Source organism: Manacus candei, unplaced genomic scaffold (genome assembly GCF_025592945.1).
Source record: "Manacus candei isolate 608988 ecotype Guabito, Panama unplaced genomic scaffold, ASM2559294v1 h1tg000067l, whole genome shotgun sequence".
Lineage (NCBI taxonomy): Eukaryota > Metazoa > Chordata > Aves > Passeriformes > Pipridae > Manacus > Manacus candei.
Genome location: NW_026138115.1, coordinates 15,109,268 through 15,135,411, shown reverse-complemented (window position 1 = coordinate 15,135,411; position 26,144 = coordinate 15,109,268). Strand labels below are relative to the sequence as shown.

General features: G+C 33.5%; 1 protein-coding gene across 3 annotated transcripts in view; it reads left to right on the top strand.

The window, feature by feature from the left end:
* SCFD1 (sec1 family domain containing 1) overlaps window positions 1–24,692 on the top strand; it is a 52,512-nt gene extending 27,820 nt beyond the window's left edge. For 2 of the 3 annotated variants that reach the window (XM_051806265.1, XM_051806267.1), the window contains exons 15-25: window positions 2,359–2,455; window positions 6,266–6,336; window positions 7,190–7,269; window positions 7,821–7,883; window positions 8,881–8,956; window positions 11,120–11,173; window positions 15,848–15,900; window positions 18,510–18,543; window positions 19,507–19,572; window positions 23,527–23,595; window positions 24,491–24,692. In XM_051806265.1, coding sequence (XP_051662225.1) covers window positions 2,359–2,455; window positions 6,266–6,336; window positions 7,190–7,269; window positions 7,821–7,883; window positions 8,881–8,956; window positions 11,120–11,173; window positions 15,848–15,900; window positions 18,510–18,543; window positions 19,507–19,572; window positions 23,527–23,595; window positions 24,491–24,514 — 687 coding nt within the window. In that variant the 3' untranslated portion in view covers window positions 24,515–24,692. The remainder of the gene's footprint in view (window positions 1–2,358; window positions 2,456–6,265; window positions 6,337–7,189; window positions 7,270–7,820; window positions 7,884–8,880; window positions 8,957–11,119; window positions 11,174–15,847; window positions 15,901–18,509; window positions 18,544–19,506; window positions 19,573–23,526; window positions 23,596–24,490) is intronic. The other variant, XM_051806266.1, reaches the window with a different exon arrangement.
* The last annotated feature ends 1,452 nt before the right edge of the window (window positions 24,693–26,144 follow it).

Sequence of the window (26,144 nt, the reverse complement as noted above, 5' to 3'; positions counted from 1 at the left end):
TTTAGGATTTTCAGTTTGTTTGGGTTTTTTTTCTCCAAAAAGTGCTAAATTCACGTTTCTTTGCTGCTGTTAATCTGGTTTTTTCAGTAGTCTTAGTCAAACAGTCATAAAGTTGCACGTGACTGAGAAGAATTTTACCTAGCTTGTGCTCCAAGTAAGTTAACAATTGTGAATCTGTTCTTACAATTCAAAGTAATTCATGTTTGAATTACATAATTTTCTTTAAAAGTTGATCTGTAAACAAATACAGAGAAGTAGTGAATCTTTTTATGTTGGACATTTTTACATGCCATCTAAATAAATTTGTCTTAAACAGATCACCAGCTAAGATAATATGGGCATGACCAAATTCAACATTAATATATTTATCTTAATAAGATTAAGTTTCCACATTTCAAGACAATCTCTTGTTTATTGGATACCTTTTGTCTGGGAAAAATAATTTAAACTTAAAACCATTAAATTTGGCTTCACGTAAGGAGATACAAATGTAGTTAAAACACAAAAAGTAACTAAATGTAATGGAAAGACTAGAAAAATTGTAGTTTCTTTGCAATTGTTTTATGTCTCTAGAGAGATTATGGGAAACTATAATGCAGATAGTCTCCAAGATACTGTAGAATTGAAGTCTCAGAACATGTCTGATGTGCCAGATAACAAATTGCATCTGAATTTAGGACTTGGAAAAAGGCTGGTAGTTCAGTTCTATTCAGACTTTAAACTAGTGTAACATAACCACTGATAATCACATTAACTTTGGCTAACTACTCTTCTAACATAAGCTCAAGAAGAAGCTCTGTCTCTTTTTTTTCACTTCATGCACCTTCTATGTAGTTACAGTCACTATGACAATCAAAAGAAGACATTCTTCTGCCCCTAAAAGTAGCAAAGGGTCATTTTTTGAGCACTCTTCAAGGTAATTTACTTTATAAGCTGTAATTACAAGCTTCCACAAAAGGTTTAAATTAAGATGCTGTTTTGCAAGTAATTGCTTTTCAAGGAGTTCAGTAAATAGTGACTGAGAAATGGAAGTGTTGTATCACCTGCATCATAAGCTGATTGCCAAATGCTTTCAATGTAAAAATATTCTTTTATTTATCCACTCCAGGTCTTTACAATATCTTAATATCCTTAGGTTAGAGAAGTACCTTTTTTTTGAACGGTGGGGAAATAAGTTTTTGAAATTCCATTTTCTTATTTGTGATCTCAGGAATAATTCTAAATAAATTCAGAAACATGTGAAAACCAGACTTCTAAAGTTTTTATGTTGCTGTTGTTACAACAACTGCTGCAGTGGGTAGAAGGTCCCATAGCAGTTTTGCATGCTTTGGCATTATCAGGCAAAATTCCCTGAATCACTTAACCCAAGAAACGCACGGGTGACTCTTGCCTCACTCTGGCAGTATCATTTCAGTCTCCCAATGGGTATGCTGTGGAGCTGAAACACTTCCAAAGCATTAAGATGGAGATCTATTCTGACAGTTTCCTTTTCGAGCCAGTACATAGCTGAATATGTCCAAACACCAGGATTTAGTTAGTTACCAGATATTAAGGTTTTGTAAGCTGAGTAGTTGTAACATTTATTTTGATGCTACATGTTAATGTTCAGACACACATAATGATTTGCATTGTAATGGAACTTTTTAAAATAAGTTTTGGATTGCATTTTTCTACTTTTAGATTGTAAATCCATGATCAAGAAGTGCTAAGCTTGTTTGTGCAGATGTGCTGCAATGCAGTCAGTAGTTGCATGGCCATGTGATATATTCCAGAAAGCTTTTGCCTCCATAATTTTGTGTAGTCCCTGTGCCATCCTCCCTAAAAGAGAATTTTCTCAACATCTATATGTCATGTATAACGACAGACTTGTTTTGCAGTGTTAGGAAGATAATCTAATATTAAACCTATCTATCTTCGTTGTGAATGAACTATTCTAAGTCTTTGATCCGAGGTAGTATTTCATTACCAGCCCAAGTTGGCAATTGCCAACTTTTCTCTGGGATGATACCTTAATGTATAAAGGAATTTCCCCCACTTACCTGCATTGAATAATTGTCTCCTTGACTGAGAGACTGGAGGTTCAACATAAATCTGACATAATAGTCACTGACCATTATTTTTTCATTCACGTTGGACATCCCTTTCTTAACTTGCATTTTCACTTTTAGTATGATAATTACATATACATCAACATCCTGAGAGTTAATAGAAGCATATTATAATGCAAGGATTAGTTATTTTTACTGATACTTTATTTAAAAATAAAATTTTAAAAAGAGTCTTGCTACATACCCTTTTAAAGAGGAAATAAATATTCTTTGTGTTGAGATGTTAACCCTAACACTTACTCCTAAACAGAGTCGAAAGCTGGATGTGTATTTTGAATATGAGGAAAAAATAATGAGCAAATCTACTCTGGATAAATCTCTTCTGGACATGATTTCTGACCCAGATGGTGAGTACTTCAAATCTGAACTTTGTATACACAATAAATCTGTACCTGCTTGGACTTCAAGGTCGGTAGAGAGCTTATGTGCAACCTGTGCAAGACTTGTAAAGAAAACAGCTTCTGATTGATCTTCAGCAGCAGTCTAGAGAGTTTAGGATTTCAGTTGAGTAATATCCAAAATATTAGCAACATTTGCAGCTCCAGTAAAATCCTTTCCCAGCTCCTTGTTTCTGAAAGTCAAGATATTTTAATTTTTGTGCTTTTCCAGTATTTGTTAGTATAGCATGGAATTCTGTTGTCTGAAGAGTACTGATCCTTATAAATCCTACTGCATGTTTTGTAATGTATATATACCTCAGAAACAGAATGAAAAATGGCATTTCATAGAATTTGGTTAGATCAAGGGGCTGCAATGTAGGTAGCTCTTGCTTGTGTGAGGAAAAAGATAAAAGGGAGAAGGTGGAGAGAAGGGGAGCTAGATGTAAATTGGCCAGTTCACTGAGACTCAGCTGAAGCTTTGCATGCATTGACCCAGCTATGGCCTGTCTGTTTTCATTGTCTAAGAGCAATGCATCCCAGCTTCTCTTTCAGATGTGGTTCATACATAACAGAGCATTGTACACTGAGGTTACTCAGATTCTCGATTAGCAGGAGTCATTAAGGGTCTTTCTGTGAAAGGTTGAGATCCAAATGAGTTCTCAGCTTTTTGTAGTATCATAGCATCAACTCGCATTCAATCTCTCACAACCTGAGGTATGTCATAACCCTGTGATGGATTTCAGTACGATCGGATACCAGTTGGGTGGAACAAATAACCTGCAGAGCAAGATCGTAAAACTTAAATTGTAATCACTGACCTGTCTGCATATTGGCAAAGTATATTGGCAAATCCCACGTACTTAGAGACCCAAGGTTCCTGTTCTTTTCCCAGTATACTCTTTAGAAAATGTTTTGTTACTGCATGCTTATGTGTGTAGTCTTTTAGCTACCTACTGGACTTAATGTTGGCTTGGAGTTTGTATAATGATGCATATTTATATAAAGAGTATATATACATCCTGCTGACTTTTTACAAAAGTCTTTTAGTAGTGTCTGTGCTATATAATCAAAGGCAGTAGAAGATTGGTAGAAGTCTTGAGCTAAAAATTTACAGATCTCGGATCAAGTCTAGAAACTAAAAAATTTTCAGAAAATTTAATGTCAAACATCAATCTGTAATTCAGTACATACATTAATTTTTAATATGAAGTTAATAAGAAAATGTATAATCTGTACTTTTATTAAGCAACAATACAAACTAGTCCTTTTCAATGTTAAGAATTAACTTTTCATGTACTATTTTGACTCAGCTTTTACGTTTGCATAAACTTAGATATGAAAACAGAAATTTTTATGCTTGTCTGTATGTCCTACTGGATCAGTTACTTTTTACCTGAATCCACATTTTCTATGCCTTTTTAGATTGCAGTATAAAGCAAATTGTTTTCCAAGACTGATGTATCATCTCAACATTCCCATTAGCAAGATTCCTGGGTTTTATGCAAGAGAAAGATTAGATTTACAAGCTCGAGTTTTAGTTCGTAAGCTAAGTATTCAGGTTTTCATGGTAGTATGTTAGCATTTTATGTGCATTGCCTAGTTTTAAGATAAGTTCATATAACAAAGGGATTTAAGTTAAATCATAGTGATTATTCCTGGGCGTGCTTCTTGTAAAACTGTCCAGACTCCTGCTGTGTGATTCACTGAGAAATACCAACTCAAAACATTTTGAAGGAATAATATATCACGTCTTCCAGTGCTCCTAGCAGTGAACTATTTGTTTGCATTATCTATGGGGATACTTGTCTTGTGGACTGTGATATCTGCAGAGCTCTTCACAAAAGTACTGAGCTGTGATCACTTAACAGCTTCATGGACTAATCTACCACTCAGGGCTATTAGTTGCCTCCCAGTTCAGTGGGTATTACTGTATCATGGAGTGACAAAATGGGAGCTACTGGCTTTTCTTTGCTAGTAGTTAGCTAGTACTGCTAGTTAGTCAGTAGCCCTAAAGGCTGCCTGCTGGTTTTTGAGTGGAAAATACAATTGGTCTGTTCTACATTTGCTAAGTTAAGTTTCTTCAGACTGTTTAGCCATTTGGCTCTCTGTGCTGTCACAGACTACAGCCTAGAAAAAAGGTAGTGAATATTTTACAGGCAGCTGACCTGAGTCTTTAGGCTGTTTACTATGATTACATCAGTAGTATGTCAAGAGTAAAGTACTTCTTCCAAGCAAAGTGTTTTTCCTACAATTTAGTAAAGTATACACAATACAGTCACATTTATTATTATTATTATTATTATTTAGTAAGACAAAATATCACTTAGACTCATATGTGAGTGAGACCACTTACACTTCTGTGAGCACAAACTTTCTAGGAGCATTGTAGGCACTGCAGACAGGCCTGGAGAGGAAATGCTATTACATGCCAGCCTAATCCAGTTGAAACTGAAACTTAGTGATGAGCAAAGTACTGAAACGAGCCATAAAGGGGCATGCTAGAATCCAAGTTTCCAAGTCAAATACAGAAACCAGAGTCAGTTACACTGTATATTTAGAATGTTTAAGTGAATTCCAGGTGGATGTCTACCTTGAAAGCTGGCTTTTGGTTTAGATAAATACAAAGTTTCTTCAGTTCTTGATCTTCTGACTTACTGGTATTTGGTAAAGGTTAGTGAAACCTACTTTCCAGAGAAGATTGTACCAAGTCATAAATGTTCATTTTAACGGCACTTACTCTTAACTTCTGCCAAACTAAATATATGCTCACTTACAAACAAATGTTGCAGATTAGATTAGATGATCTCCTGCTAACATGATCCACATTCCATAGCAGGAGAAAAACACCCAAAACAAACAAACAAAACAGAAAAAGAAAAAATAACAAAAACAAAACAGAAAAAAAGTCTATTTTCTTAACCATGAGTACAAGAAACTGCATTCTTATATTGTACTAAAGATATCAGGTTTTTTAATGAATTTTAATTTGAAATGTTTGTTTTGAGAAGTTGTACTTCTGAAATCTTCATTTGAAACTATAGTCTTTATTAACAGTGATTCTCTTATAGACAAAATAGAAGATGGTGTTCAAAATCTGCTGTAGTAGGTTATAGTTCAAGTCATGGCCACGTCATCATTTTGGTTGGAGAGGTAAATTTTGATTGTCATATTAATAATGCTTCCTAAGAATAGGAAGTGTTTTTCTCCAACAGACAGTGTGACATATGATTCAGGAGGTGAAATCCTTTCTGAAGAGAAGTTGGAAATTCAGGCGCTTTTTTCCTGACCAAAAGTTCATATAAGTGCTTTTGTGAATCTCAAGTATTTCAGTACAGTCAACCATAGAGCTGTGTAAACAAGTCGTAGACGTAAACAAATGTGCTGTGGCTTTTACTTTTATGATTTTTCTTTAGTCTACTTTTTCATGGACCTACTCCTAGCTAATGCTTGCACTCTCCACATGAAACAAGTAATAATTCCACTGCATAACTTATTTATTAAGTTATTTGAAGAATAATACTCACTACAAGCAAAAGGGAAAAGTGTAAAACTTTCAGAAAGAATAGTATATCTAACCCAACTTGTAATAATGTTACTGTATGTCATTCTACCAGTTTTATACATTGAACAGGCCCCTGGTTATAGATATAACAGTTATGGTCATAACAGTTATGGTCATAACTAAAGGTCTGCATGTATATATATATGATTACTGAAGAGCAATTAATGTAGCAGCATAGTTATAATTGAAGTTTTTTATTATATTTTTTACTGCAGCAGGAACCCCGGAAGATAAAATGCGATTATTTCTCATCTATTACATAAGCTCAACTCAGGCACCTTCAGAGGTTTGTATGTTCTTTACAGCTTCTAAAACCAGATTCTACCACACAGGATTTTTTGTATTGTTTCAGCAGTAAGTAGATATTTCTGCTTCTTTTTAAAGAGAAGTATGAAATGCCCAGGAAATATTAAAACTTTAAATAAATTTTGTAATGTTACAAAGAAGTCTGCTCACAAAGCTTTAACCACCATTTCAAAGGATATGAATGGCTAGTAAGAAGGAATATTTAGATCAGTTACTGCAAGACTCATCTTAGCATGCTGTATTATTCTGCTCCACTACTCAATAGAAGTAGATAAAGCAATATGACTCTTTTCACTCTATCTTTGTACATTAAAGAATAATTGAGTCAGTTGACTAGCAGATGAATAAAGGAGAAATACATCTTGTACCAATATCTGAATAATTCAGGAAACAATTTCTTAATATTTCTTTTGAATTTAAGATTATTAATTTCAAGGAAAAATCTTCTTGCACTGTAGAAATATTATGTGATGGAAAAAATGTTTGGTTAGGCAAATAGACAGTGTTCTTATAAATGTATATTAGCTCCTCTTCATTTAGTATCTGCTGTTGTGACATTCTACAGAAACCAACATTCTGTCAGGGATTTTTTAAAAATGCTGATATAAAGACTGTTTCCATATCTGAAAGTGCACAGGATTTAATAAGAGCTGCTGTTGGCAAATTTTATTTTAAGTTATATTTTCATACTTTGTAGGAAATAGAATTAAGACTCATAATTAGTTTTTAACTTACTTTGGTTAATGCTATAACTTTGCACTGCTTGCTTAATATTTAGATACAGATATTAGAGTACCTTCAACCTCATGTAATTCTCCACTTCATAATTGCAGATTGATTTGGAGCAGTATAAAAAAGCATTGATGGATGCAGGTTGTAATCTCGCTCCTTTGAGCTACATAAAACAATGGAAGTAAGTATTTTTTTTTTTTATCCTATATGAGGCTAGTGGGTCATTTTGCAGAACCCAGCATTGTATTCAAGAGTTGTGTTACTTCTCATACATCATAAATTGTCCTTAAACATTCATTCTGGTGTAATTTTTTACTGTTATGGTACTACATGCAAATGTTATTTTAAAACTAACCTCCAGTAATGCCAGAACACTATTGAACAATGACACATAGTAGTGCCCTTAATGATCCAGGACAGAAACAACTTACTGAATTAAATGAAAAGTTGTGCTAATTCAAACTCCAAAGGTTTTTTTGTTCATACCAAAAAGTGATGCTGCCTATCAGTTTTTCTAGTTTTACATGGTAGCAAAATAAAGTCTTTGTTTTTTAAGTATCAAATCTAATTCCTATTGTATTTGTAGACAAGAGGGATGCATATAATAAATAATTACTTCCCAAAAGAGTTTGAGATGCAGAAGTTTTTTCACTTTCAGATGACTAGGGGGGAACATTCTACAGCCCTATGTGCCATGAGATAAATATTTGATTTCTATCACTGCTTTCACAGGGCTTTCACTAAGATGGCTTCAGCTCCAACCAGCTATGGAAACACAACGCCTAAACCATTGGGGTATGCTTTTGATTAATCTTCTGTAAGCCTTTGAGTTCTTTTAGGTTATTTTAGTAGTACTGAAAGTGTGATTAGTACTATACATGGCTCAGAACAAAGTATCTCTCTATTTGTAAAAGTTTTAAGTTACAGACAATTACAAGCACTCATCTCCCCTTAACAGTGCATAGGAAACACATAGAGGAAAGTAAATGGATCTGTGACTAAATCCACAAAGTATCTTAATATTGTGCTATCTTCACTTATACATTAAATTCACTCTCACAGGAATAGAATTCAGCACCAGGAACTGGATCTGTGACGTCCATCATTTTAACCCTTACATAGTCAATGGCAGAAGATAAGAACAGCTCTGTATATTCAAAATCAGTTCTCTCTTGGTCTTGGACTGTCAGGGATGCAAGAACACACCGCTCTTTCATTACAGTGTCATGGACAGGGTGTCTGTCTGCTTGTCAAAAGGCATAGTTATTTGTGCTAAGGGTACATATATCCCATCCAGGGTATAGGACTTGAGTCTTTCCATGCTTGAGAGGATTTGAATCCTCATACCAACTTTACTTTCAGGAGTGTGCTGTCACTGTCATAAGGAATCCATGGCGCAGTATGGTTGGAGTGAATTCCGGTGCTGTTTCACTTGGAAAAATTGTTGGAGGTGCTCAGCATCTCTGCTAACTCTGATTAGGACTCTGTTAACTGTGATTAGAACACTCACTTGAACACTCAAATGCTTGCTGAAGTTGTAAAATAAACTATTCAGTGGGTTAAAGACTAGAGCTCAAGACTCCTCTTGATAGGCAAGGATCTAACTGCCCGATTATAGATGTATTCCCATACATTTGCTTGCTGTGTGGTATGAAGAATATGTTTTATGAAAAATTGAATTACTTGGTACTTAAGTCCCATCAACATTAATGGAAATTGGATGTCAGTATAAAGCTTAAGAATAAAAATATAAAAAAGGTCTTACACATCATCTTTATTTTGTTTTTTTCAGTCTGTTTTCACGTGTTATGAATACAGGATCACAGTTTGTAATGGAAGGAGTGAAGAATTTGGTACTGAAGCAACAAGTAAGTTTAAAAAAACAATTAAAAAGTCTGTTACATGAGTATTGTGAATATTTGGGAAAACAGATTTCAGTACCTCTATCATATTAATAAAATCCATTGTACATAAAAAAGTAAACATAAATCTCTGGATAGATCTATCACTTTGGAATTTCCTGTTTTTACATAAGTAACAAATAATGTTCACATTTTCTTTGAATCCCTCTTTGTAAGGAATTAGATTCCAGTATGTGCAATTAAGACTGATTTCAGCATTATAAGAAGAGTAGCTGTGGAATACTCAAAATAGTATTCCACATAAACATAAACAAAAAATCTGTGTCTTTACTTAAAACAGTATGTATTAAGTGAATCTATTCCAGAATGATTGAAAGGCTGAAAAGTGTAAATTCTCTGTTCAGTTACAGTTCAAGCCTTTCTAGTTTTCCCACATAAGTAATGTACAGCAACCATAATCTTGTAATGTGCATGAAAATCAAAGTGTGTTTATAATGACATGGCCACCTTCAAATATTTACTAAGCTTTATAAAATATTTCTGAGGATAATTTGCATGCAAATGTCAATGTACACCCCCCAAAAGAAAACAAACAACAACAAAAAAGAAACTGGTTGTATAACTTGCAGCTGAAATTTTGAATTGTGGTTCGCAGAAGTGCTTCCCTGTAGAAGACACATTATTTTCTCCAATATGTACTTTCATCAGATGCCAATAAATCAATATTTAGTTTATAATCTTCATTCTGTAATATTTTGACATCAATATTTCTAAGAAAAAGATCATCAAATTCTTAGTTGAAAAATCAGAATTTAGTTTAGAAATACATCATATCAGAACTAATTAAAATGAAATCTTAATTAAACATTTATCTTTTTGACTTACTTAATCTTATCATTGCCATTGTTTGTTTATTTACCCTGTTAAACATATAATTTACGCATGAAAGGTATCAACTATCTTGTAAAAATGGGATCTTGCTTTTGTAGGTTATTCAATGAAGCTAATTGTGCAGGAATTTAACTGTGACTAGATATGATAAGTTGCATTACAAGTTACAAATCAGTAGTATACCACCAAAAATGGTTGAGGAAACTTTTAAATATGCAGCTTGCTTGGAAGTTATATTTTATAGAGAACTGTTCAGATGAACTCTTACTTGTAATAATAGAAGATAATTATATTCTAAAGGAGACTTCCTGTTCTTTTATTTAACATTTTGTCACTTCTTTAAATGTGTGGCTTTAAAGAGTTAGTATTATTCTTGACAATATGGCTTGCATTGTTTTGAGTTCTGAGTGAGAAAGAAGTCAATTTGCCAGTGTTTTCAGGATATGCCTTTTCTGGCTTTTAATTCCTTCTCTGAGTATTTTAGCTTAGCCAAATAAAATGCTGTTCTTCTCATATTTTAAGCCTAATGTAAGTCTGTGGTATTTTTATTAAAGTTAACTTTATTTCTCCTTCAGTCATTTGGGGATTTACATTCGTTTTTTACTAAGCATTTTTCAGGGTACTGTGTAGATCGTCCTTTGGAATGTCCTTTTGATATATTCTGTCAACAAGACACATTTCCAATTCTGTTGCTATGTAAACTCACCCTCAGTTTATTGTAACTGAAATAGTTTGACTGTTTAATACTTAGATCTTTTGTCCAAGCTAAAATTTCCCATCTTAAATACGGAACAGTGGTCTTGAATCTCGCCTCAGTTTATTCCTTTGCAGTTCATCCAAACATTTGTTGCCAGGGTTGCTTTTTTTACCCATTTCTTTGACAACATTAGTTTTTGCTTAGAATCACACCCTTAATTATCATCTTCAGCTTTAAAATTCTTTCCTTTAACTGCAAAGAATTTTTTTAATAAAAGTTCATGTGTGATCACGTCTGCATATGTTGCTTATACCTAAATACAGTTCTGTTCCCATCTTCACACTCTTTTTGTACTTTACGTTCATCCTCTGGCTAGATGCACCTCAGATGTTTGCATTTTCTGTACAGAAGAGTAATTTAGGTGATGATAAATATGCTTAACCTTTACAAAATATAAGAGGGAAAATGTTGAAATTAGTATTTCAAATGCTCTGTAAACTCTTCCATAAATAATAGTGTACCTGCAAATAGTTCTTAGTAAGCATTTCAGCATTCCATTAACTTCACATTATGTTTTACAGAATCTGCCAGTCACACGCATTTTGGACAATCTCATGGAGATGAAGTCAAACCCTGTGAGTACAACTGCATTCATACGGAGAGAGGTGGAACAAATGAAATCTTGAGGCTGGGATATATAATATAACGGGGCTAATTTTTTTCATGATAATGCAGTTAAATCCAATCATCTGTATTTCAAGAATAGAACCATTTTCATAACTATTTACTAAGACTTTTTTTATTTAAATTGTTTCTAAACAATGACAATTTATTGTGTCTCATTGGAACTAGTATTTTTGAGGTTTTTCCTGGTCTGAGCTTCTATTACTCTTCTGCTGTACTGAGCTTCTGTTGCTCCTAAATTTCTGTGTTAAGCTGTGGGTTGAAGTTTTCTTTGCATCAAGGTGATTTTTTTTTAAAAGAGCACAATTTCATAAGTAAAGTAGTTACAAAGAGGCATATTAGAGAAAATTTCATTTCCCACATCTTTAAACTGTGCTATATAGAGGAAAATATTTTACTACTGATTCAGTCATTCTGTTTGCAAGCAGAGATAGTTGTTGTCGGGAAAAGTCCTCTTTTTGGCTTGTTTCTGTGAAAATTTACTCAGATTATTTGAAATTTATGTATTACAAACTTCTGAAATGCTTACGTGTTAGCTAGATAGTCAAGGCATTTGCTAGAATTTACATCTAAAAATAGCCCTGTGTCTGGTTATGCCTAGTATATAATCAGTGCAGTCATTTTTCTTGCCGTGTATTTAGTTCCTGCAAAACTCTTACATATGACCAACCTGTTCACATACTTGTCCTGAAAAAATCACCTGTTAAAAGTATTTAGAAAGCTTTAATATGTTTGCCACATCATATCAATCTTCCTCATTTAATGACATCCGCATCAGACATTATATTTATATATTATATATTTATATGTATTATATATATTATAATTGTATAATTATAATATCTCACACTTGTTAGTAGATTCAAAACATTCTTAGTCCACTTTCACCTTCAGCTATTAACTATATATAAAGGGAGAAAAATAATTGTAAAATATGAAAATTATCAACATGCAAGTAATCCTTTATTCTCTTAAACTGTACTTCATTGATGATATGTGTCATGATTCTTAAGTGATAATTTGCTTTCTCTTAACAAACAAAGGAATTGACACTTTTTTCAGTGTTAGTGGATTGTTGTTCCTATTTGCAAGAGTTGCAAAACATGTACAGAGCTAATTTTAGCTAGTCAACCAGTAGATGTCACCCAGAACACTTACCACAGAAAGCTGAAATTAAAACTACAGAAAACTTACAAGTAGGTGTAAAACAAAACAATTTTTTTCAAAATAAACACTAGCTTCCTTAGGCTACAAGTTTAGGAGTTGATTTGGAAAAATTTACAAGTCATATAGGGTGGGGGTTCTGAGTTGATATTGCCACATTTTACTTAGTAGAAAACAGCCAGCACCACTTTGATAATTCGGAAAAAATATTGATCTTCTGACTGAAAAAAGCAGTCATTGAGCCAGTCTGTCAGTCAGCAGCTTCACATTCCACTGGCATGTCATGTTTTGATATTCATGGCCTGAAACAGGGAGAACTACTTTTCAAGTCATAGGAGAACAGGCAAGCCCTAAAAAATGATTTTCGCAACCTGCAAGAAAATTGACAGCAAGTTTTGGAGTAAATTTCAGCTAACAGAAGCAAGCCAGAGAGTCATTGTGGAATATATTTAGATTTGCTGTACCACCAACAGAAGTGAAATTGTATCTGGAAAAAGTCAATGCGTAGATATACACCATTGTGGCGGCTTCTGTGTTTATCTTCTGATATTTGGAGTCTTTTTCTGTTCCCCAGAATAGAAAACTATTGCACTGCAGGCAAAATACAAAGGCAGGGGAAAAAAAGCCCTCGTGATTTAATATTTTTACAACACAGAAAAAAATCTCTGTTATGGTTCATTAAATCTTATTAACCACAGTGATCAGTGTATGAATAAAAGTTGTAATGCAAGATTAGAGCAGATTATTGAGAAGTCAAACAATTATTACAATGAACATAAATAATTTAAATTAATTTCTAGATATGAACTGCAACAATAAAGTAAATATATAAAATGTACAACTTGTACCACAAATATTCACAAATATTGTCAGTTGAAATCTTAAACCTATTTAGAATGATACCCTATGCAAAACTCTGTAAGGTTGTCTGTAAATCACTTTGTGAGCTACTTGTCCCTGCTATTTCTTTTGTCTCACAAGGACAAGCTTACCAGCAAGGACACAGGTCTATACCTGTGCTTTCCAAGTTTTTCAGAAGCAGGAACAGCTAGAACAGTTCTTACGGGCAATAATACCATCTTGTAATTTTTTTAATTTGTGTAGATTAACTATAGTTACATTTTTTCTTGAAATACTTATTCAGAAGCATTCCTTCATGACCTTAAAGTAATCCGTTACTTGGGGGTTTTTAAAATAATAATATTTGTTGGTCAAAGCAGGTTTTTAAGGAATTGCTTTTAAGATAATGTTTTCACAAAGGAATGTTCTGTTCATAAATCTACTAACATACTTGCTTTGTTTTGGTGTCCCTTAATAGATCGATTAAAACCTTAAATCTTCCTAAAACAAAACAAAAAAAATCTTATTGTCAAGTATACACGAATTTTAACCCATAGGTATGAAAATGATCCTCATTTACTATAGAATTATGGAGGTTCTTTTAAGTATCTTCTACAAAATAATTTGATTATTGAGTTAGGACAATCTTTGATAAGTAAAGCTTCACAAAGGGGTTTAGCTTCAGTGAATACAGAATGTACATTTGTATTGACTTAAGAGGTAGATAGATCTTATTTGTGATATATATTAATGAAACTGTATTTTGGTTAATACCATCCCTTTTAGTGTATATGGTATCTTTCAGATTTGGGATATATTGTAGGATTACCTTTCATGCATTACAAAATAAAATTCTAAAAATAGAGGGTTTCCTTAATCCAAATTAGTCATCTTAGATTCTGCAGAAAAACAAATACATACTGAGAGTTAATGACATTTCCATGGGATTTTTTCCATTTTAATTTGAAATCTTGACAATTAAGTATGCAAAAGTATGCATTTTCTTCTTGAATTGTTTCAGGAAGTCACAATTCACACAATTCAGTTGTGTGTAAGGAAACAGCTATACAGTTGTTTTTGTTGGCAAGCTAGCTGTTTCTTAAAGCAAATAAAATCAAATAGAGTTTCTTTTCTCTGTACCCTCAGAACTGGTTTCAACAGGAATGGTGTATTTAAACAACAACAAAAAATAAACTAATTTATAACATTTAGATTTCTTAGCCACTTTTCATGTGTCTACTTATACAGGCTGACAGTGAAAAAACACAGGAGTAATACATTCAGGAATAAATGTTTGTAATATGTGTATTAACTCTCATTTTTAGTTCTGGCATTAATCTGTAATTCATTCTAACAAGCAGAGAAAGTGCAGTTCTTTATCCCAGGTAAATGTTTCTCAAATACCTCTCAGTTTTAGTTTATCAATCTCTGTCCATTCCCAGCTCTCTCATTACTTCAAAGTCACTATATCACCTTTATGTACAAAGCTGCCAAAATCATGAATGCTGGCAGACTACAAATGTAGTTGAAATTGCCGGTGGAGCATATAAAAGCATTTTACAGAGGTTCAGTGTGAAATTAGATCTAAATTAATTTTTTTAAAGCCAAACTTCAGGATAAGAGAGTTATTTTATATAACTACATAAAAGTTCTTAATATAAAATAGATTTATTTTCTGTGTGTGTAACCACATGTATATTAAATATTTTTTAGTATTAGAGGTAGTTATACTTTGACTCTAATAAATTCCCCAGATAATCTGTCTGCTACTCAAGAAGTATTTTTTCTGTAGTACAGAATCATCAAAAGAGAGGTCTTTCCATGTATGCACCCAGGTGAACTCAATTGTAGTCGTGCATACAGTTTATCCACAGAGTACCTGGATGAAAATGTAGTGTAGAAACAGCAGAAAGCCAAGTAGTTGTCAAAAGGAGTTACTAAGAAGTTTTGTTTTTCAACCATTATAATTGGTAAAAATCCTACTTGTTGCCAATAAAAATATTGGAAGTACCTCAATGTTTTGTGTGAAGAAAAAATTTTTTTGTATAGTTTAGACAGTCAGACTTTTCAAATGCTTGTGGAACACATTTCTTCTTCAAGAGCTTAATTTTGGTTTAATAGTAGTCATAAATCATGAAATGAGAAGGATAAGTTACATAACAGTAGCAGATTTTGATCTGTCTTGTATTTAGCATTCATTGCCACAGAAGTGTTTTGTTTTATAATGTTAAAACAATAGCAAATCTCTGTAAGCTGGAAAATTTTAGCATTTATAACTAACCGTGTGGTGTTCCTATAAAGCTGATAACACCGTACTTTTTCTTTCTGCATACTGCCTTTCTCTTGGGATTTATTATGCAACCAGTGTATTTTTTGGAAAGTGTGTGATAGTCAATTTTAGATGAACCAGAAATAAAAAGCTTAATAGTACCCTTACAGCTTCTCACTGCTGTTTATTCTGTATTGGTTCAGTTATGTCCAAACTTTATAAATATTAGTGGACACCACAATTAATTTTGAATTATGTGATGGGAAATTATGTTGGTTTGAACTGTGTTTAACATAATAGATACAAGCTAAAAAATGCCAAACTTTTGAGATAAAAACATACTTTTTAATAGGAGACAGATGACTACCGGTATTTTGACCCCAAGATGCTACGAGGCAGTGACAGGTGAGTTTACTATGAGTTTTGCTTCTTTCCTTGTACTCTGTGAAAAGGCTAACTTAAGAAATCTGGTTTTATTTTACTTGCTGACTACAAGTAATTAATTTTAGTCATTGATTCTAAGTCAAGACAGTTGGTGTTGAAGGAATTCACAATGGGAACTTGGATCAACCAGATATATCTTGTAACACTGCAAAAAAAAAATCTTTGTTCCAGTGACTGAACATGCTGCTAACATGTACATCAGTTCAGTCATGGGAATTTGTACTAGTATTTAGCAATAATAAATGTTAGAGTTATTCATAGTTGTACTGCTTGGTTTCTCTGAAACTTTGTGGTTTTCCACTGTTTGAAAAACAACCCGCTAAAAGTTGACTGCATTTGCTTTTGTGTGGGTAGGTGCACATTTTATGTTTATGTGCATATGAAGGGAGATTTGGATATAGTTTATTTTACCAGTAAAAGAGAGGAAGAGGAATTACACTAGAAGTTTATAAATTTTTATCTTTCGCTTTGTATCTTTGATCAATAACTGGCTGATAGTCACACCTAATTTAACATCCTAGAAACAAAGATACTTTATTTTAATATACCTTCTAAAAATAATTTTCGTCAAACCTGTGGGAAAACAATCATCAGCTCATTTAGTTGCAGGAGTTTATTAGGGGACAAATGTGGATAAAATAGGTCCAGACTTGGTTTTATTTACTTGCTTCATCTGTTCTTGAAACATGGAAAGTAAAAAACAAATTTCAGATAATATGTAAGTTTTATTGAAAAGTATTGCAGATTATGTAGTTTCAAAGATAAGCAGATTTTGAAAGTGTCAGAGAAGAAAATCGCTAGTATTTTGTATTTTAATTTTAACTTTCGTTGTTTTGTAATGCTTTTGTAGCATTTCTGGTGGATTTTGTGCAAAAGTGCAAAGATTTGTTTCACTAAAGCCAAAGAGTTTTTCTCATGTACATATGCTTTTTTACCCACTCCGTATTGCTCTTATGTTACTCTAAACATTGTAAAAATAAGCATTTACAGCAGTTCATAAACGTGCCATTCTCTGTAGCTGTAATAGTCATCGCAGGGAAAAGCTTTTAATTTCTGGTTTGAGGTTTTTTTTGGGTTTTGTGCATAAACTTAAGTTATATTCCTTAAATCATATTTGATCATGACAACAAAACTCTTAATATAGCCATATAGGGGTTTGTCTAATTCTCCCTTCAAATATTTATGTAGATGATAAAAAACATAGGTTAGCTGGCATGACAAAGTATTACTTGTTTAAAATAGTGAAATCAAATAATATAATTAATGGGACAATATTAAAAAGTGACTAATTTTATTTTCTAATCTAGTACTATTTTAAAAAATATTGGCATTGCTATCTATTATGTTTTAAATAGAGTAGGAACTGCATTCCTGTAATTCAGTCTTAGCTAAAGAGTACCTTTATATCCTGTGTAAAGCCTATGTCAAATATAAACAGGCCTCGTCCTCTGAAAGGATGACACAAAATGTATGTGGATTTGCTATATGATATTCAAAAGAGAGCATTGGGGTAACACTTCTGCTTATGGGGAGTCTGCAATATTCATGATGGACAAAGCAACATATTAGACATAGCCATTCCCTTTTAAAACCTGTTTTTCTGGTACACTGGAATCTGTGTAGAGTCAATTTTTGTTGGTCTCTCAGAGAAAACTTCTTGGAATAAGAGAAAAGGTAAGCTGAAGGGGAAAATGTAATGCTTTTAATCCGTGTTAGAACATAAGATGTATTTGACTGCCTGGGGCTACAGATAGGAAGGTAGTGGTAGTGTGTGAGCAAAGGGCAGGAGGGCAGACTGACCCTTCATAGCCTTTTCTTCGCTTTCCCCTTCCTCCTGAAGGTGCAAGGTTTCTCCCACTGTCCGTGCTACCTGCCTGTGAATTCAAATGGAGAGGAAGAGTCTGTACCACCAAACTGTAACTTACCTTTTCCTCCCAAAATAATTCTGATCCCACATACCTCCTGCCTAGAGTAGTTTTTGAGATTTTGAAGCTATATCCAGCCACTGTAAACTGACTGGCTTACCTGGTTAAGATTCCAATAGGCAGGATTGAAGCTATATCCAGCCACTGCAAACTGACTGGCTTACCTGGTTAAGATTCCAATAGGCAGGATTGAAGCTATATCCAGCCACTGCAAACTGACTGGCTTACCTGGTTAAGATTCCAGTAGGCAGGATTTGTAAGTGCCATGAACTGTGCTAATGCTGGTGACATTTTTTACTCATGGTATTTGCTCCTAGGTAACAGCACCATAGTTAGAGCTTTTAAACTCTGGAAGAGTTGTTGTCATAAAGCTTATGATTCAAACAGCAACCTTAAAAATGATGAAGTAAGACTCCTATTTACTCATGTATTCAGTCCTGTAGAATGAATTATTTTCTGTAACAAATAATTTAAATAAAACACTTGGAGGATGAATGCACAAAGGCAATTATTGTTCTATTTTATACTTTTGTCTAATATTATATAGTATTTCATAAACATGATGTGTATATTACTTATTTTGCATATTTATATTCATGTCTAATAAAATATGAACTGTATGTTTTTGTGTGGTTTTTTTTATAGCTCAGTTCCAAGAAATAAAAATCCATTCCAGGAGGTAAGTCACATAGGAATTATTTTTTCAATGTGTTAAAAATAAATACATCCTGAAGTACCAGTCATTTTTGATAATCATGATTAAGAAAATGAGAGGCCTTGTTTGCAAAAAAAGCACTTAAAACTAATTATATCTAGTATTAATTATAATTAGCTGTTATTCTGAAGAAGGCTTTTCATCTTCAAAGAACTGTGTAAGCATGAACTAATACTGGAGAAAAAAAATCTAGCAAATTCTTCTGAAGGTAATACAAGGACTTACTAATATCCTAATTGGGTACTGAGTAATTTAAAACCCCATTTTTATACCAAATCTTGAGAATGTTCTCTAGATTTAATCCTCTGTCCAGCCTTAAACAGCAGTCTTGACCACTGATGTACATGACTATTTTAAATAGTCTCTGCAATTAAAGGAAAGAAGCAAAATAATTAATGTTGTCATTTCATACAAATGCTTGTAACTTTCAGTATTTTTCAACATAAATATTTGCAAATAGTAGAAGTCTTACTTACCTGACCTGACTACCAAGGTTCATAAGCAAAATCTTTGCCTTGGCAAAGACATACAAAAGTCTCAGATTTCTCCTGAAATGTTCTAATTATCTTCCAGAACAAAAGAAATACCATGTGGTATCTTATATATGGCTAACAGATGGTCATAGCAAAAATGTCAGTAATAACAATACAACTATTAAGTCTCCTTTGTCTCGTCATTAATTGTTCTCTTTTAAGCGTAGCCCAGAAAATACTGATGGCCTTTACCTGTAATATTGTAGATTATTACCAGTAGTAAGTGGGAAGGGAAAGCACAAAAAAAGTAATGTGTTGAAACCATGTCTGTATCAAGTACTTCTTAATAGAAAATTGTGATTATTTCTGTTTTGGATTTAATGATTTGCTATTTTGCTACTGAAATTATGAGAATTTCATTGCATACTCTGATAATGTGTGTGTTGCCTTTTAGGCCATAGTGTTTGTAGTCGGAGGAGGCAACTATATTGAATATCAAAATCTTATTGACTACATAAAGGTATGTGTACTTCTTTGGTTGTAGTATATAACTTACTGATAGAAACCAGTCATAGCAGGTTTTCTGTAATATTTAGCATTTGGAAGATCAAGTCTATGAAATTAGCCTTAAAATCCTTGTTCTATACAGAGTCTGGGAAAAAGGTACATAAGAAATCAGTAGAAATTGTGGATTACTAATTCAGACCAAGAAAGACCTGTTTCTGCTATTTTGCTCTGTTGCACTTTGGAATTGAGTAAATAATATGCATTCTTCTTTATCTTGTCTTCATACACACCAGCATGGTTGAAAACTGTAGCAGATATAGCTAAGTGAATTAACCTCTCTTCTGTACTGATACATTAAATGCTGTCAGTTTGGCTGTTCTTACTGTTTTAGAGTCTTGTTACTAGTTTTCATTTGCTGTTCTTAAATAAAGCAGCTGTAGCGTATCGTAACCTTGAAAGTAAGGAACTGCTCAGAATTCTTTAGTTTTCATAAATATTACAAAAGAGATACCACAATGCTTTTTTATATGCAGCTTAGGAATGTAGAGTCAGTTCAAAATACAACCTGCAGATTACAGTATCTTATTTTATGACAATCTTACTTGAGTGTAAAGGGTTTCAAAAACCTATGTAAATACTATGCTATCTGTCAAAGCAAATATCAGATTAGCATCAGTATCTAAGTGCTTATTACTTACCCACATTTAAAAGTTTTCACTCGTGAGTTAATGGAAGCTCATTCTTGTTACACTGCATCATTTACTTCTGTGTAGAAATCATAAGATATGCACAAAGAAAACATAGGCACAAAGAAGAAAATACGTAACCAACTGTGTAACAGGTCTAATTTCTCTGGTTCCAGATGACCAGTCTAGCAGAACACAAAATCAGTGGATGGAGAAAAGTAACTAAATCATTACAGTTCCTGGGAGTGGGGATGGTATCCCAGCACTTTCCAGGAATAAAAAAAATACAAAAGGAATCTTAGTAAAATTTTGAAGAAGGTAAAAAATTATTTAAGAGCAGCAGCATGCCATTCTTTTTTTCTGATCCTAACCTTATTCATGGTACAATTGTCCTGTCCTGTGGTAGACTGGATTGAGGCTTTTCACACAAAAGAATAAATATGGAGCATTAGTCACTGAAAAACACTTCTTCCAAAAAACAAGCACATGAGGGCTTTATGTCCAGGTAAATCATGAAGAATGAAAAGTCAGAACACGTGTGCTGAGTTTTCCCCTCTAACAGGCAGCCATTTTGGAACAAAGATGGTCTGGATAGGGGAAAGGATAGAAGAGGAATGGAAATTAAAGTCATTTAGACTTATCACCATCCTTGATAACTAATTCAGTGAGGCATCTGCCTGTAGCAGAGTGCACTGTCAAACATTTAGCTTGCTCCTTAGTTTACCCAAAGCCACTTCAGTACCATACGAATTCAAAAAGATACCCGGCAACATGTGTATTTGTGGTGTATATTTGTTACTTCCTACTAAAAAAAAAATCTCTGAATTCCCTAGAGGCTACTACACTTCACTGATTATAGCTGCACACTGACAGAACTGAGGTTTGCTGTGTACGTGTATATACAGGGCATTTGTAAGATGACAAGTTAAGCACTCGGCACTTCATACAAAGTGACAGGAAACTGTAGTTTCTGAGAAATAAGAGGGCAAACAGGAAGTCATTTGATAAACAGAGGGAGAGTACCGAAGGAACTGAAAACTACATGAATGGTAATGTTAGATCTTATGGAGAGTCAGAGGCTGAACATACTTTTTCTTCTCCTGGAACCTGTGAACAGTTGTCACAGCTGAAGGGTGCTGTACGTTTCTCCGATCAGATGGTGTACATGAGCAGTGGGAGGTGACCTCCCAAGGGGAAAGACTCCTTCACCTTTATTCCACTTAGCCATTTGCTCTTCAGAAGACAAGATTAATGAAAACCTTAATTCTACCACCACCTAGAGACTTGGGTGCCTCTCCCAGGTGACTCTTACAGGCTTATCCAATAAAATTTGCTTTTCCATATGGTACACTTCCAGCCTCTATAGTTTCAACAGATGTATGTAGTTTATTAATTATTCTCATATTCAATCAGTCTTCCTCCAGATTAAAAAAAAGAGAAAAATCAACAACCCTTGCTTGAGAAAATCAACATGTTCTTGCAAGCAGATACCACAGAGATTTTATTCACTGCTTTATTTTTCTAAGCACTATCTGTTTTGCCAGTTTGCATCTGAAAGCACAGAGAAAATATTTTAAAACTTTCTAAAACAGGAAGCAATGTTCATTCAGCTTTGACATTCTGAGGGTTTTTTTGTACAAGAATTAAGAGGAACACTCAAATCCAATTATTTGCAGTTCAGTGCTAGAATGGACTATCTCACAATATCAAAAAGCAAATATTTATAGTGTCATTAAGGCAGATTGTGCCTTAAAATAAATATATTGGCCAAGATCAGTTCAACATGCTGAAACCATGTCACCAGAATTGCAATCCATAGGAAGCCTCCAAGGGAAGGCTAGCATACTGTTTTGTACAAAAGAATGTAGCATATCCTTTCATTTCCTTTTGCAGATGGTTAGAAAAGTACTACTTGTTAATCTGTTCCAATCACAAGAAATTTAAATCAATCATAGTTTTTCAGTCATTAAGAAATACTGGACTTTGAAGAGTACTGAAGTTTGAGGGTTTTTTAGATATAAAGCAGTTTCAACTTGGCTCCAGTCATTATTTGCAGATATAGCTCTTTGTTTGAATAAACTAAGAAATGAACATGAATTACATACACATATTTAAAATTACACTTTTAGAGTGTGGCAAACTGGAAGTGTACCTTCATGTTTCTTAGAGCTGCCTGAAAGGCAACAGTCTCATTTCACAGTTATTTGTATAGTTTAAAATTTTAGTACAAGGCAGAAGCAAATGTTCTCAATCACAGTATGGAAAGGGGAATCTGTCAAAATACTGGTTTAGAACACAGATATCAAGATTTGAAAGAATGGCCTGAAACATCTGAAGATGAAAGCTCAAGATCCTGCTCAGCAACAAGAATAGCTTATTACTACAAAACACTCAATAAAGATGAGAACTTGAACCAGGATTACCATCTCCCCAGTAGGCATCCCCACCAGCTAAGGACTGTTTAAATCTGCTTCTGGTACTTTCTGCTGAAATGGCACAATTAGCAGTTTATGTGAAACAATCATTTTGTCAATGATTCCTATTTTGCTCTTTAATAGGTAAATTTTACCTAACTAATATGGGAAAAGGCAAAATAATTTATCAGTGAAACAGATTTCTCAAGCCTGTGCTAGAACTCTGAAGACTCAGGGAATTATTAACCCAACACTGGAAGTAAACTCAGTCTGAAACTATGTATAACTTAAACTAATTTTCACTTCCCAAATGCTAACATTGCACTTTGGTAGCATTACTATATCTAGCGAATACTGTTAAACTGCAAACTAAGTTTATTATGCATCTGAGGGAACTTAACATTTTGTTTCAGAATTCCTCTAAAAAAAAAAGTACTGTTTTAATATCATCATCATATGGAAATAAACTACAGGTGGAAGTTTTCAGGCTTTAACCCAAAAGAAACAGTAAATATGTTGGCACTATTCTTAGCGAATCGCCCAGTTATTCTGGGGAGTAAGGCTTTACTCAAGTAAGGTTGTTAGCTTCCTGAAACCATTCACAGATACATCGGAGAGCTTTGCATTCTAGTGAGTTTAAATGTATAAGATGTCCCATTTTTCCACTTTCTGCCTCTGGTCCTTTATTTTCCACTTCAGTTTATTTACAGGTTTTTTCCTGCAGTGGAGCAACTATTCGTTTTCCAGCCAAAAGTGTAAGACTTCAACGTCATCAAGATTTTACTGGTTTCTTTTAGTATATAATTAGTTTAAGCCACTTTTGCTCTCTGTTAAACACTTTATTTCTTATGGATTTTTCTTTTTTAGGGTAAACAAGGCAAACATGTCCTGTATGGCTGCAGCGAACTTTTTAATGCTACACAGTTTATAAAACAGGTAGATAACTTTGATAACCTCTGTAATATTTATTACTTCTTTAACTGTGTATTGAATTATATAACTCTACATCTCTCCCTGGATTTTTACCAAAAAAAACTAATTTGTGAAGGATTAATACATATTCTTGTTAATCATTTTTGTTTGCTTGAAGTGGGGGCTTGAAGCCGTTATTTTTCATTATCTTTTGAAGACTGTGTTGTGAATGTGAGTTCACAGGTAATGCAGGAGAACAAGTTCATAATTGCCTTTTTAGAAATGCTAGTGAAAAAAATTGGGTTAGTTCTTGATACATTCACAAATAACATGTCTTTCCAGGCTGTTCTTGCAACAGTTAGAAGATGTGTGTATGTATATAAATGCTGGCCTAGTGTAAGCTTGTTGTCCATACCTATACTAAAATCTGTATTTTAGTGGTTTTAAACATCATCATCACCATTACTTCTCTATGCCTCATTCCATTATAAATACAAAATAAAAATTATTCATGGTAGTCAGCAAATAGCAGCCCTTCAGTAGCTGTCACCACCTATGGTTTTATGTCCTACTAAGATGAGAATAAGTTGTTATTCAAAACTACATTTTAAAGAATTAAATTAATTTTTGTTGCACTTGAAGGAGACAAATGGTACTTAACAGCTTTTAACTCCTCATTCAGCTTAATTAACATTTTTGTTGTCTTGACTGTGTACCTCTGAGATTTATTCAAATCTGAAGATTTGAAGCTCAGATCCTCTCCTCTGAGGGTATGCATTAAATATTCTATTAACAGCATACTTTTGGTTGTCAGAGACAAACAAAGCTTATAGGACAGAAATATTTACTGTATGAACTGGATATTAGTTTGAAAGAATAAGATTAGCAACCTAATGATTTTCTGTCTCTTCATGTTTAGCTGTCCCAGCTTGGCCAGAAATAAGACTGAAACACCTGGATGGCAGTGTGACAACAGAATTGTTACCACATTCAGATATCTTCATATCTTTAATTTTGTCATTATATTAAAACTTAAACCCGTTTCACTAATATGATAACTTTTAAAAAATGTGTAATTAATACGGTGTATATCAGCATTTCAGAAATAAACCTTAAAACCTGATATATTTTTGGTGGGGGTCAGTTTTACATTATTAAATTTTAAATGCAGTATTAACTATGGTATATGACAGAGATGGCTGAAAAGCATGGCATTTTCAAGTTCTTATATGTAAGTTTCTGATACAGTAAATAGGGCAATAGTTTCAAGAAAAGGTCAAATCTGAGATATTCGGGAATATGTTCTTCTCAAAGCCAGAATATCTTTATTTAACAAAATTGAAAAGGACGGAACTACCTTTTAGGGCCACAGACAAACAGCCTTAGTGCTAGAGAACTACTTCTTCTAGTTCTTACCCTTTTATTTTAACCAAAGTCCTTAGATTTGTGCAGTCTTTGTTTGGTGGTCGAAAGATGTACTTAAAGATAGCTTCAAGTTTCTGATGCAGTAATTTAGCTTTTCTCTTAAGAGAAAATTGCTTGTCTACACAGTCACAGTTTCAAACTGTAGAACTTTAATTTTTTCTGCACCTTTGTTTGTAACTGCATTGACTGTTATGTTTGGGAAGAACCCAAATCATACTCACAAAACACCTTTTAACTGTTTTATAAGCACATATTTAAAATACAGTTTTTAACAATTCCATTCCAATGCCTATTCCATTAGGCAGGGGCAGTTTAGTAGTTCAAAGAATCTCATTATATAATTACTTTTTGCCAGTAATGATAGCTCTGGAGAGTGCATAGAGGAACTGAGAGAAGGTAACAAAATTTTTTTTATAGATGTAAGTCTCTGCCTCTAGAAACATCCTCTCTGGAAACAGCACTGCTACAGGTGAAGTAATAATATGCCTTCAAAATGAGGCTTAACACACACAAAAAGCAAAAAGCAAACACTTTTCGTGAATTTCTTAACAAACTGTGAAATTGTAAGAATTACTGGCTTACTGTAAATTTTTCAGCAGTGTTTTTTGCACCATTTTTCAGTGTCGAATGTTGATTTTGCACTAAACACAATACTTTTTCCCCAGCTAGATTGTTTTTCATAACATTTATACAAGAAATGCAGTTGATCTATTCCTTAAAAGTATCGCAAGAAAAATATGCATAATCTGGATCATGTTATCAAAAAGTAATAATGTTATTTAATTATCTCAGCTGAGCATTGTAAGCTACTCCATGCTACTACTATAAATTTCTAACTTTGACAAGTCAATAAATATGTTTATTGTGGTGTTTATTGTAGTTGTTGCATGTGAGCACTCTCCCAGACTTCAATAAGCAAGAACTCACTGTCAAATGCAGTTTGTTGTTCTAGTTCCCTATGCATATACTGTATTTGTTAGTAAAAACAAGCTCAAAGTGTGTTTGGAAAAGAAAATTACTTTTAAGGTGTTTATTGCTTCCTGTGGGAGTTCATTCTGGGTTCTTGAAATAATCCCTTCTCAACTGTGCTTCCTATGCAGTGTTTTAGCCTTGCAGCTGATAACCATCTTACCAAAAACCTACCAATT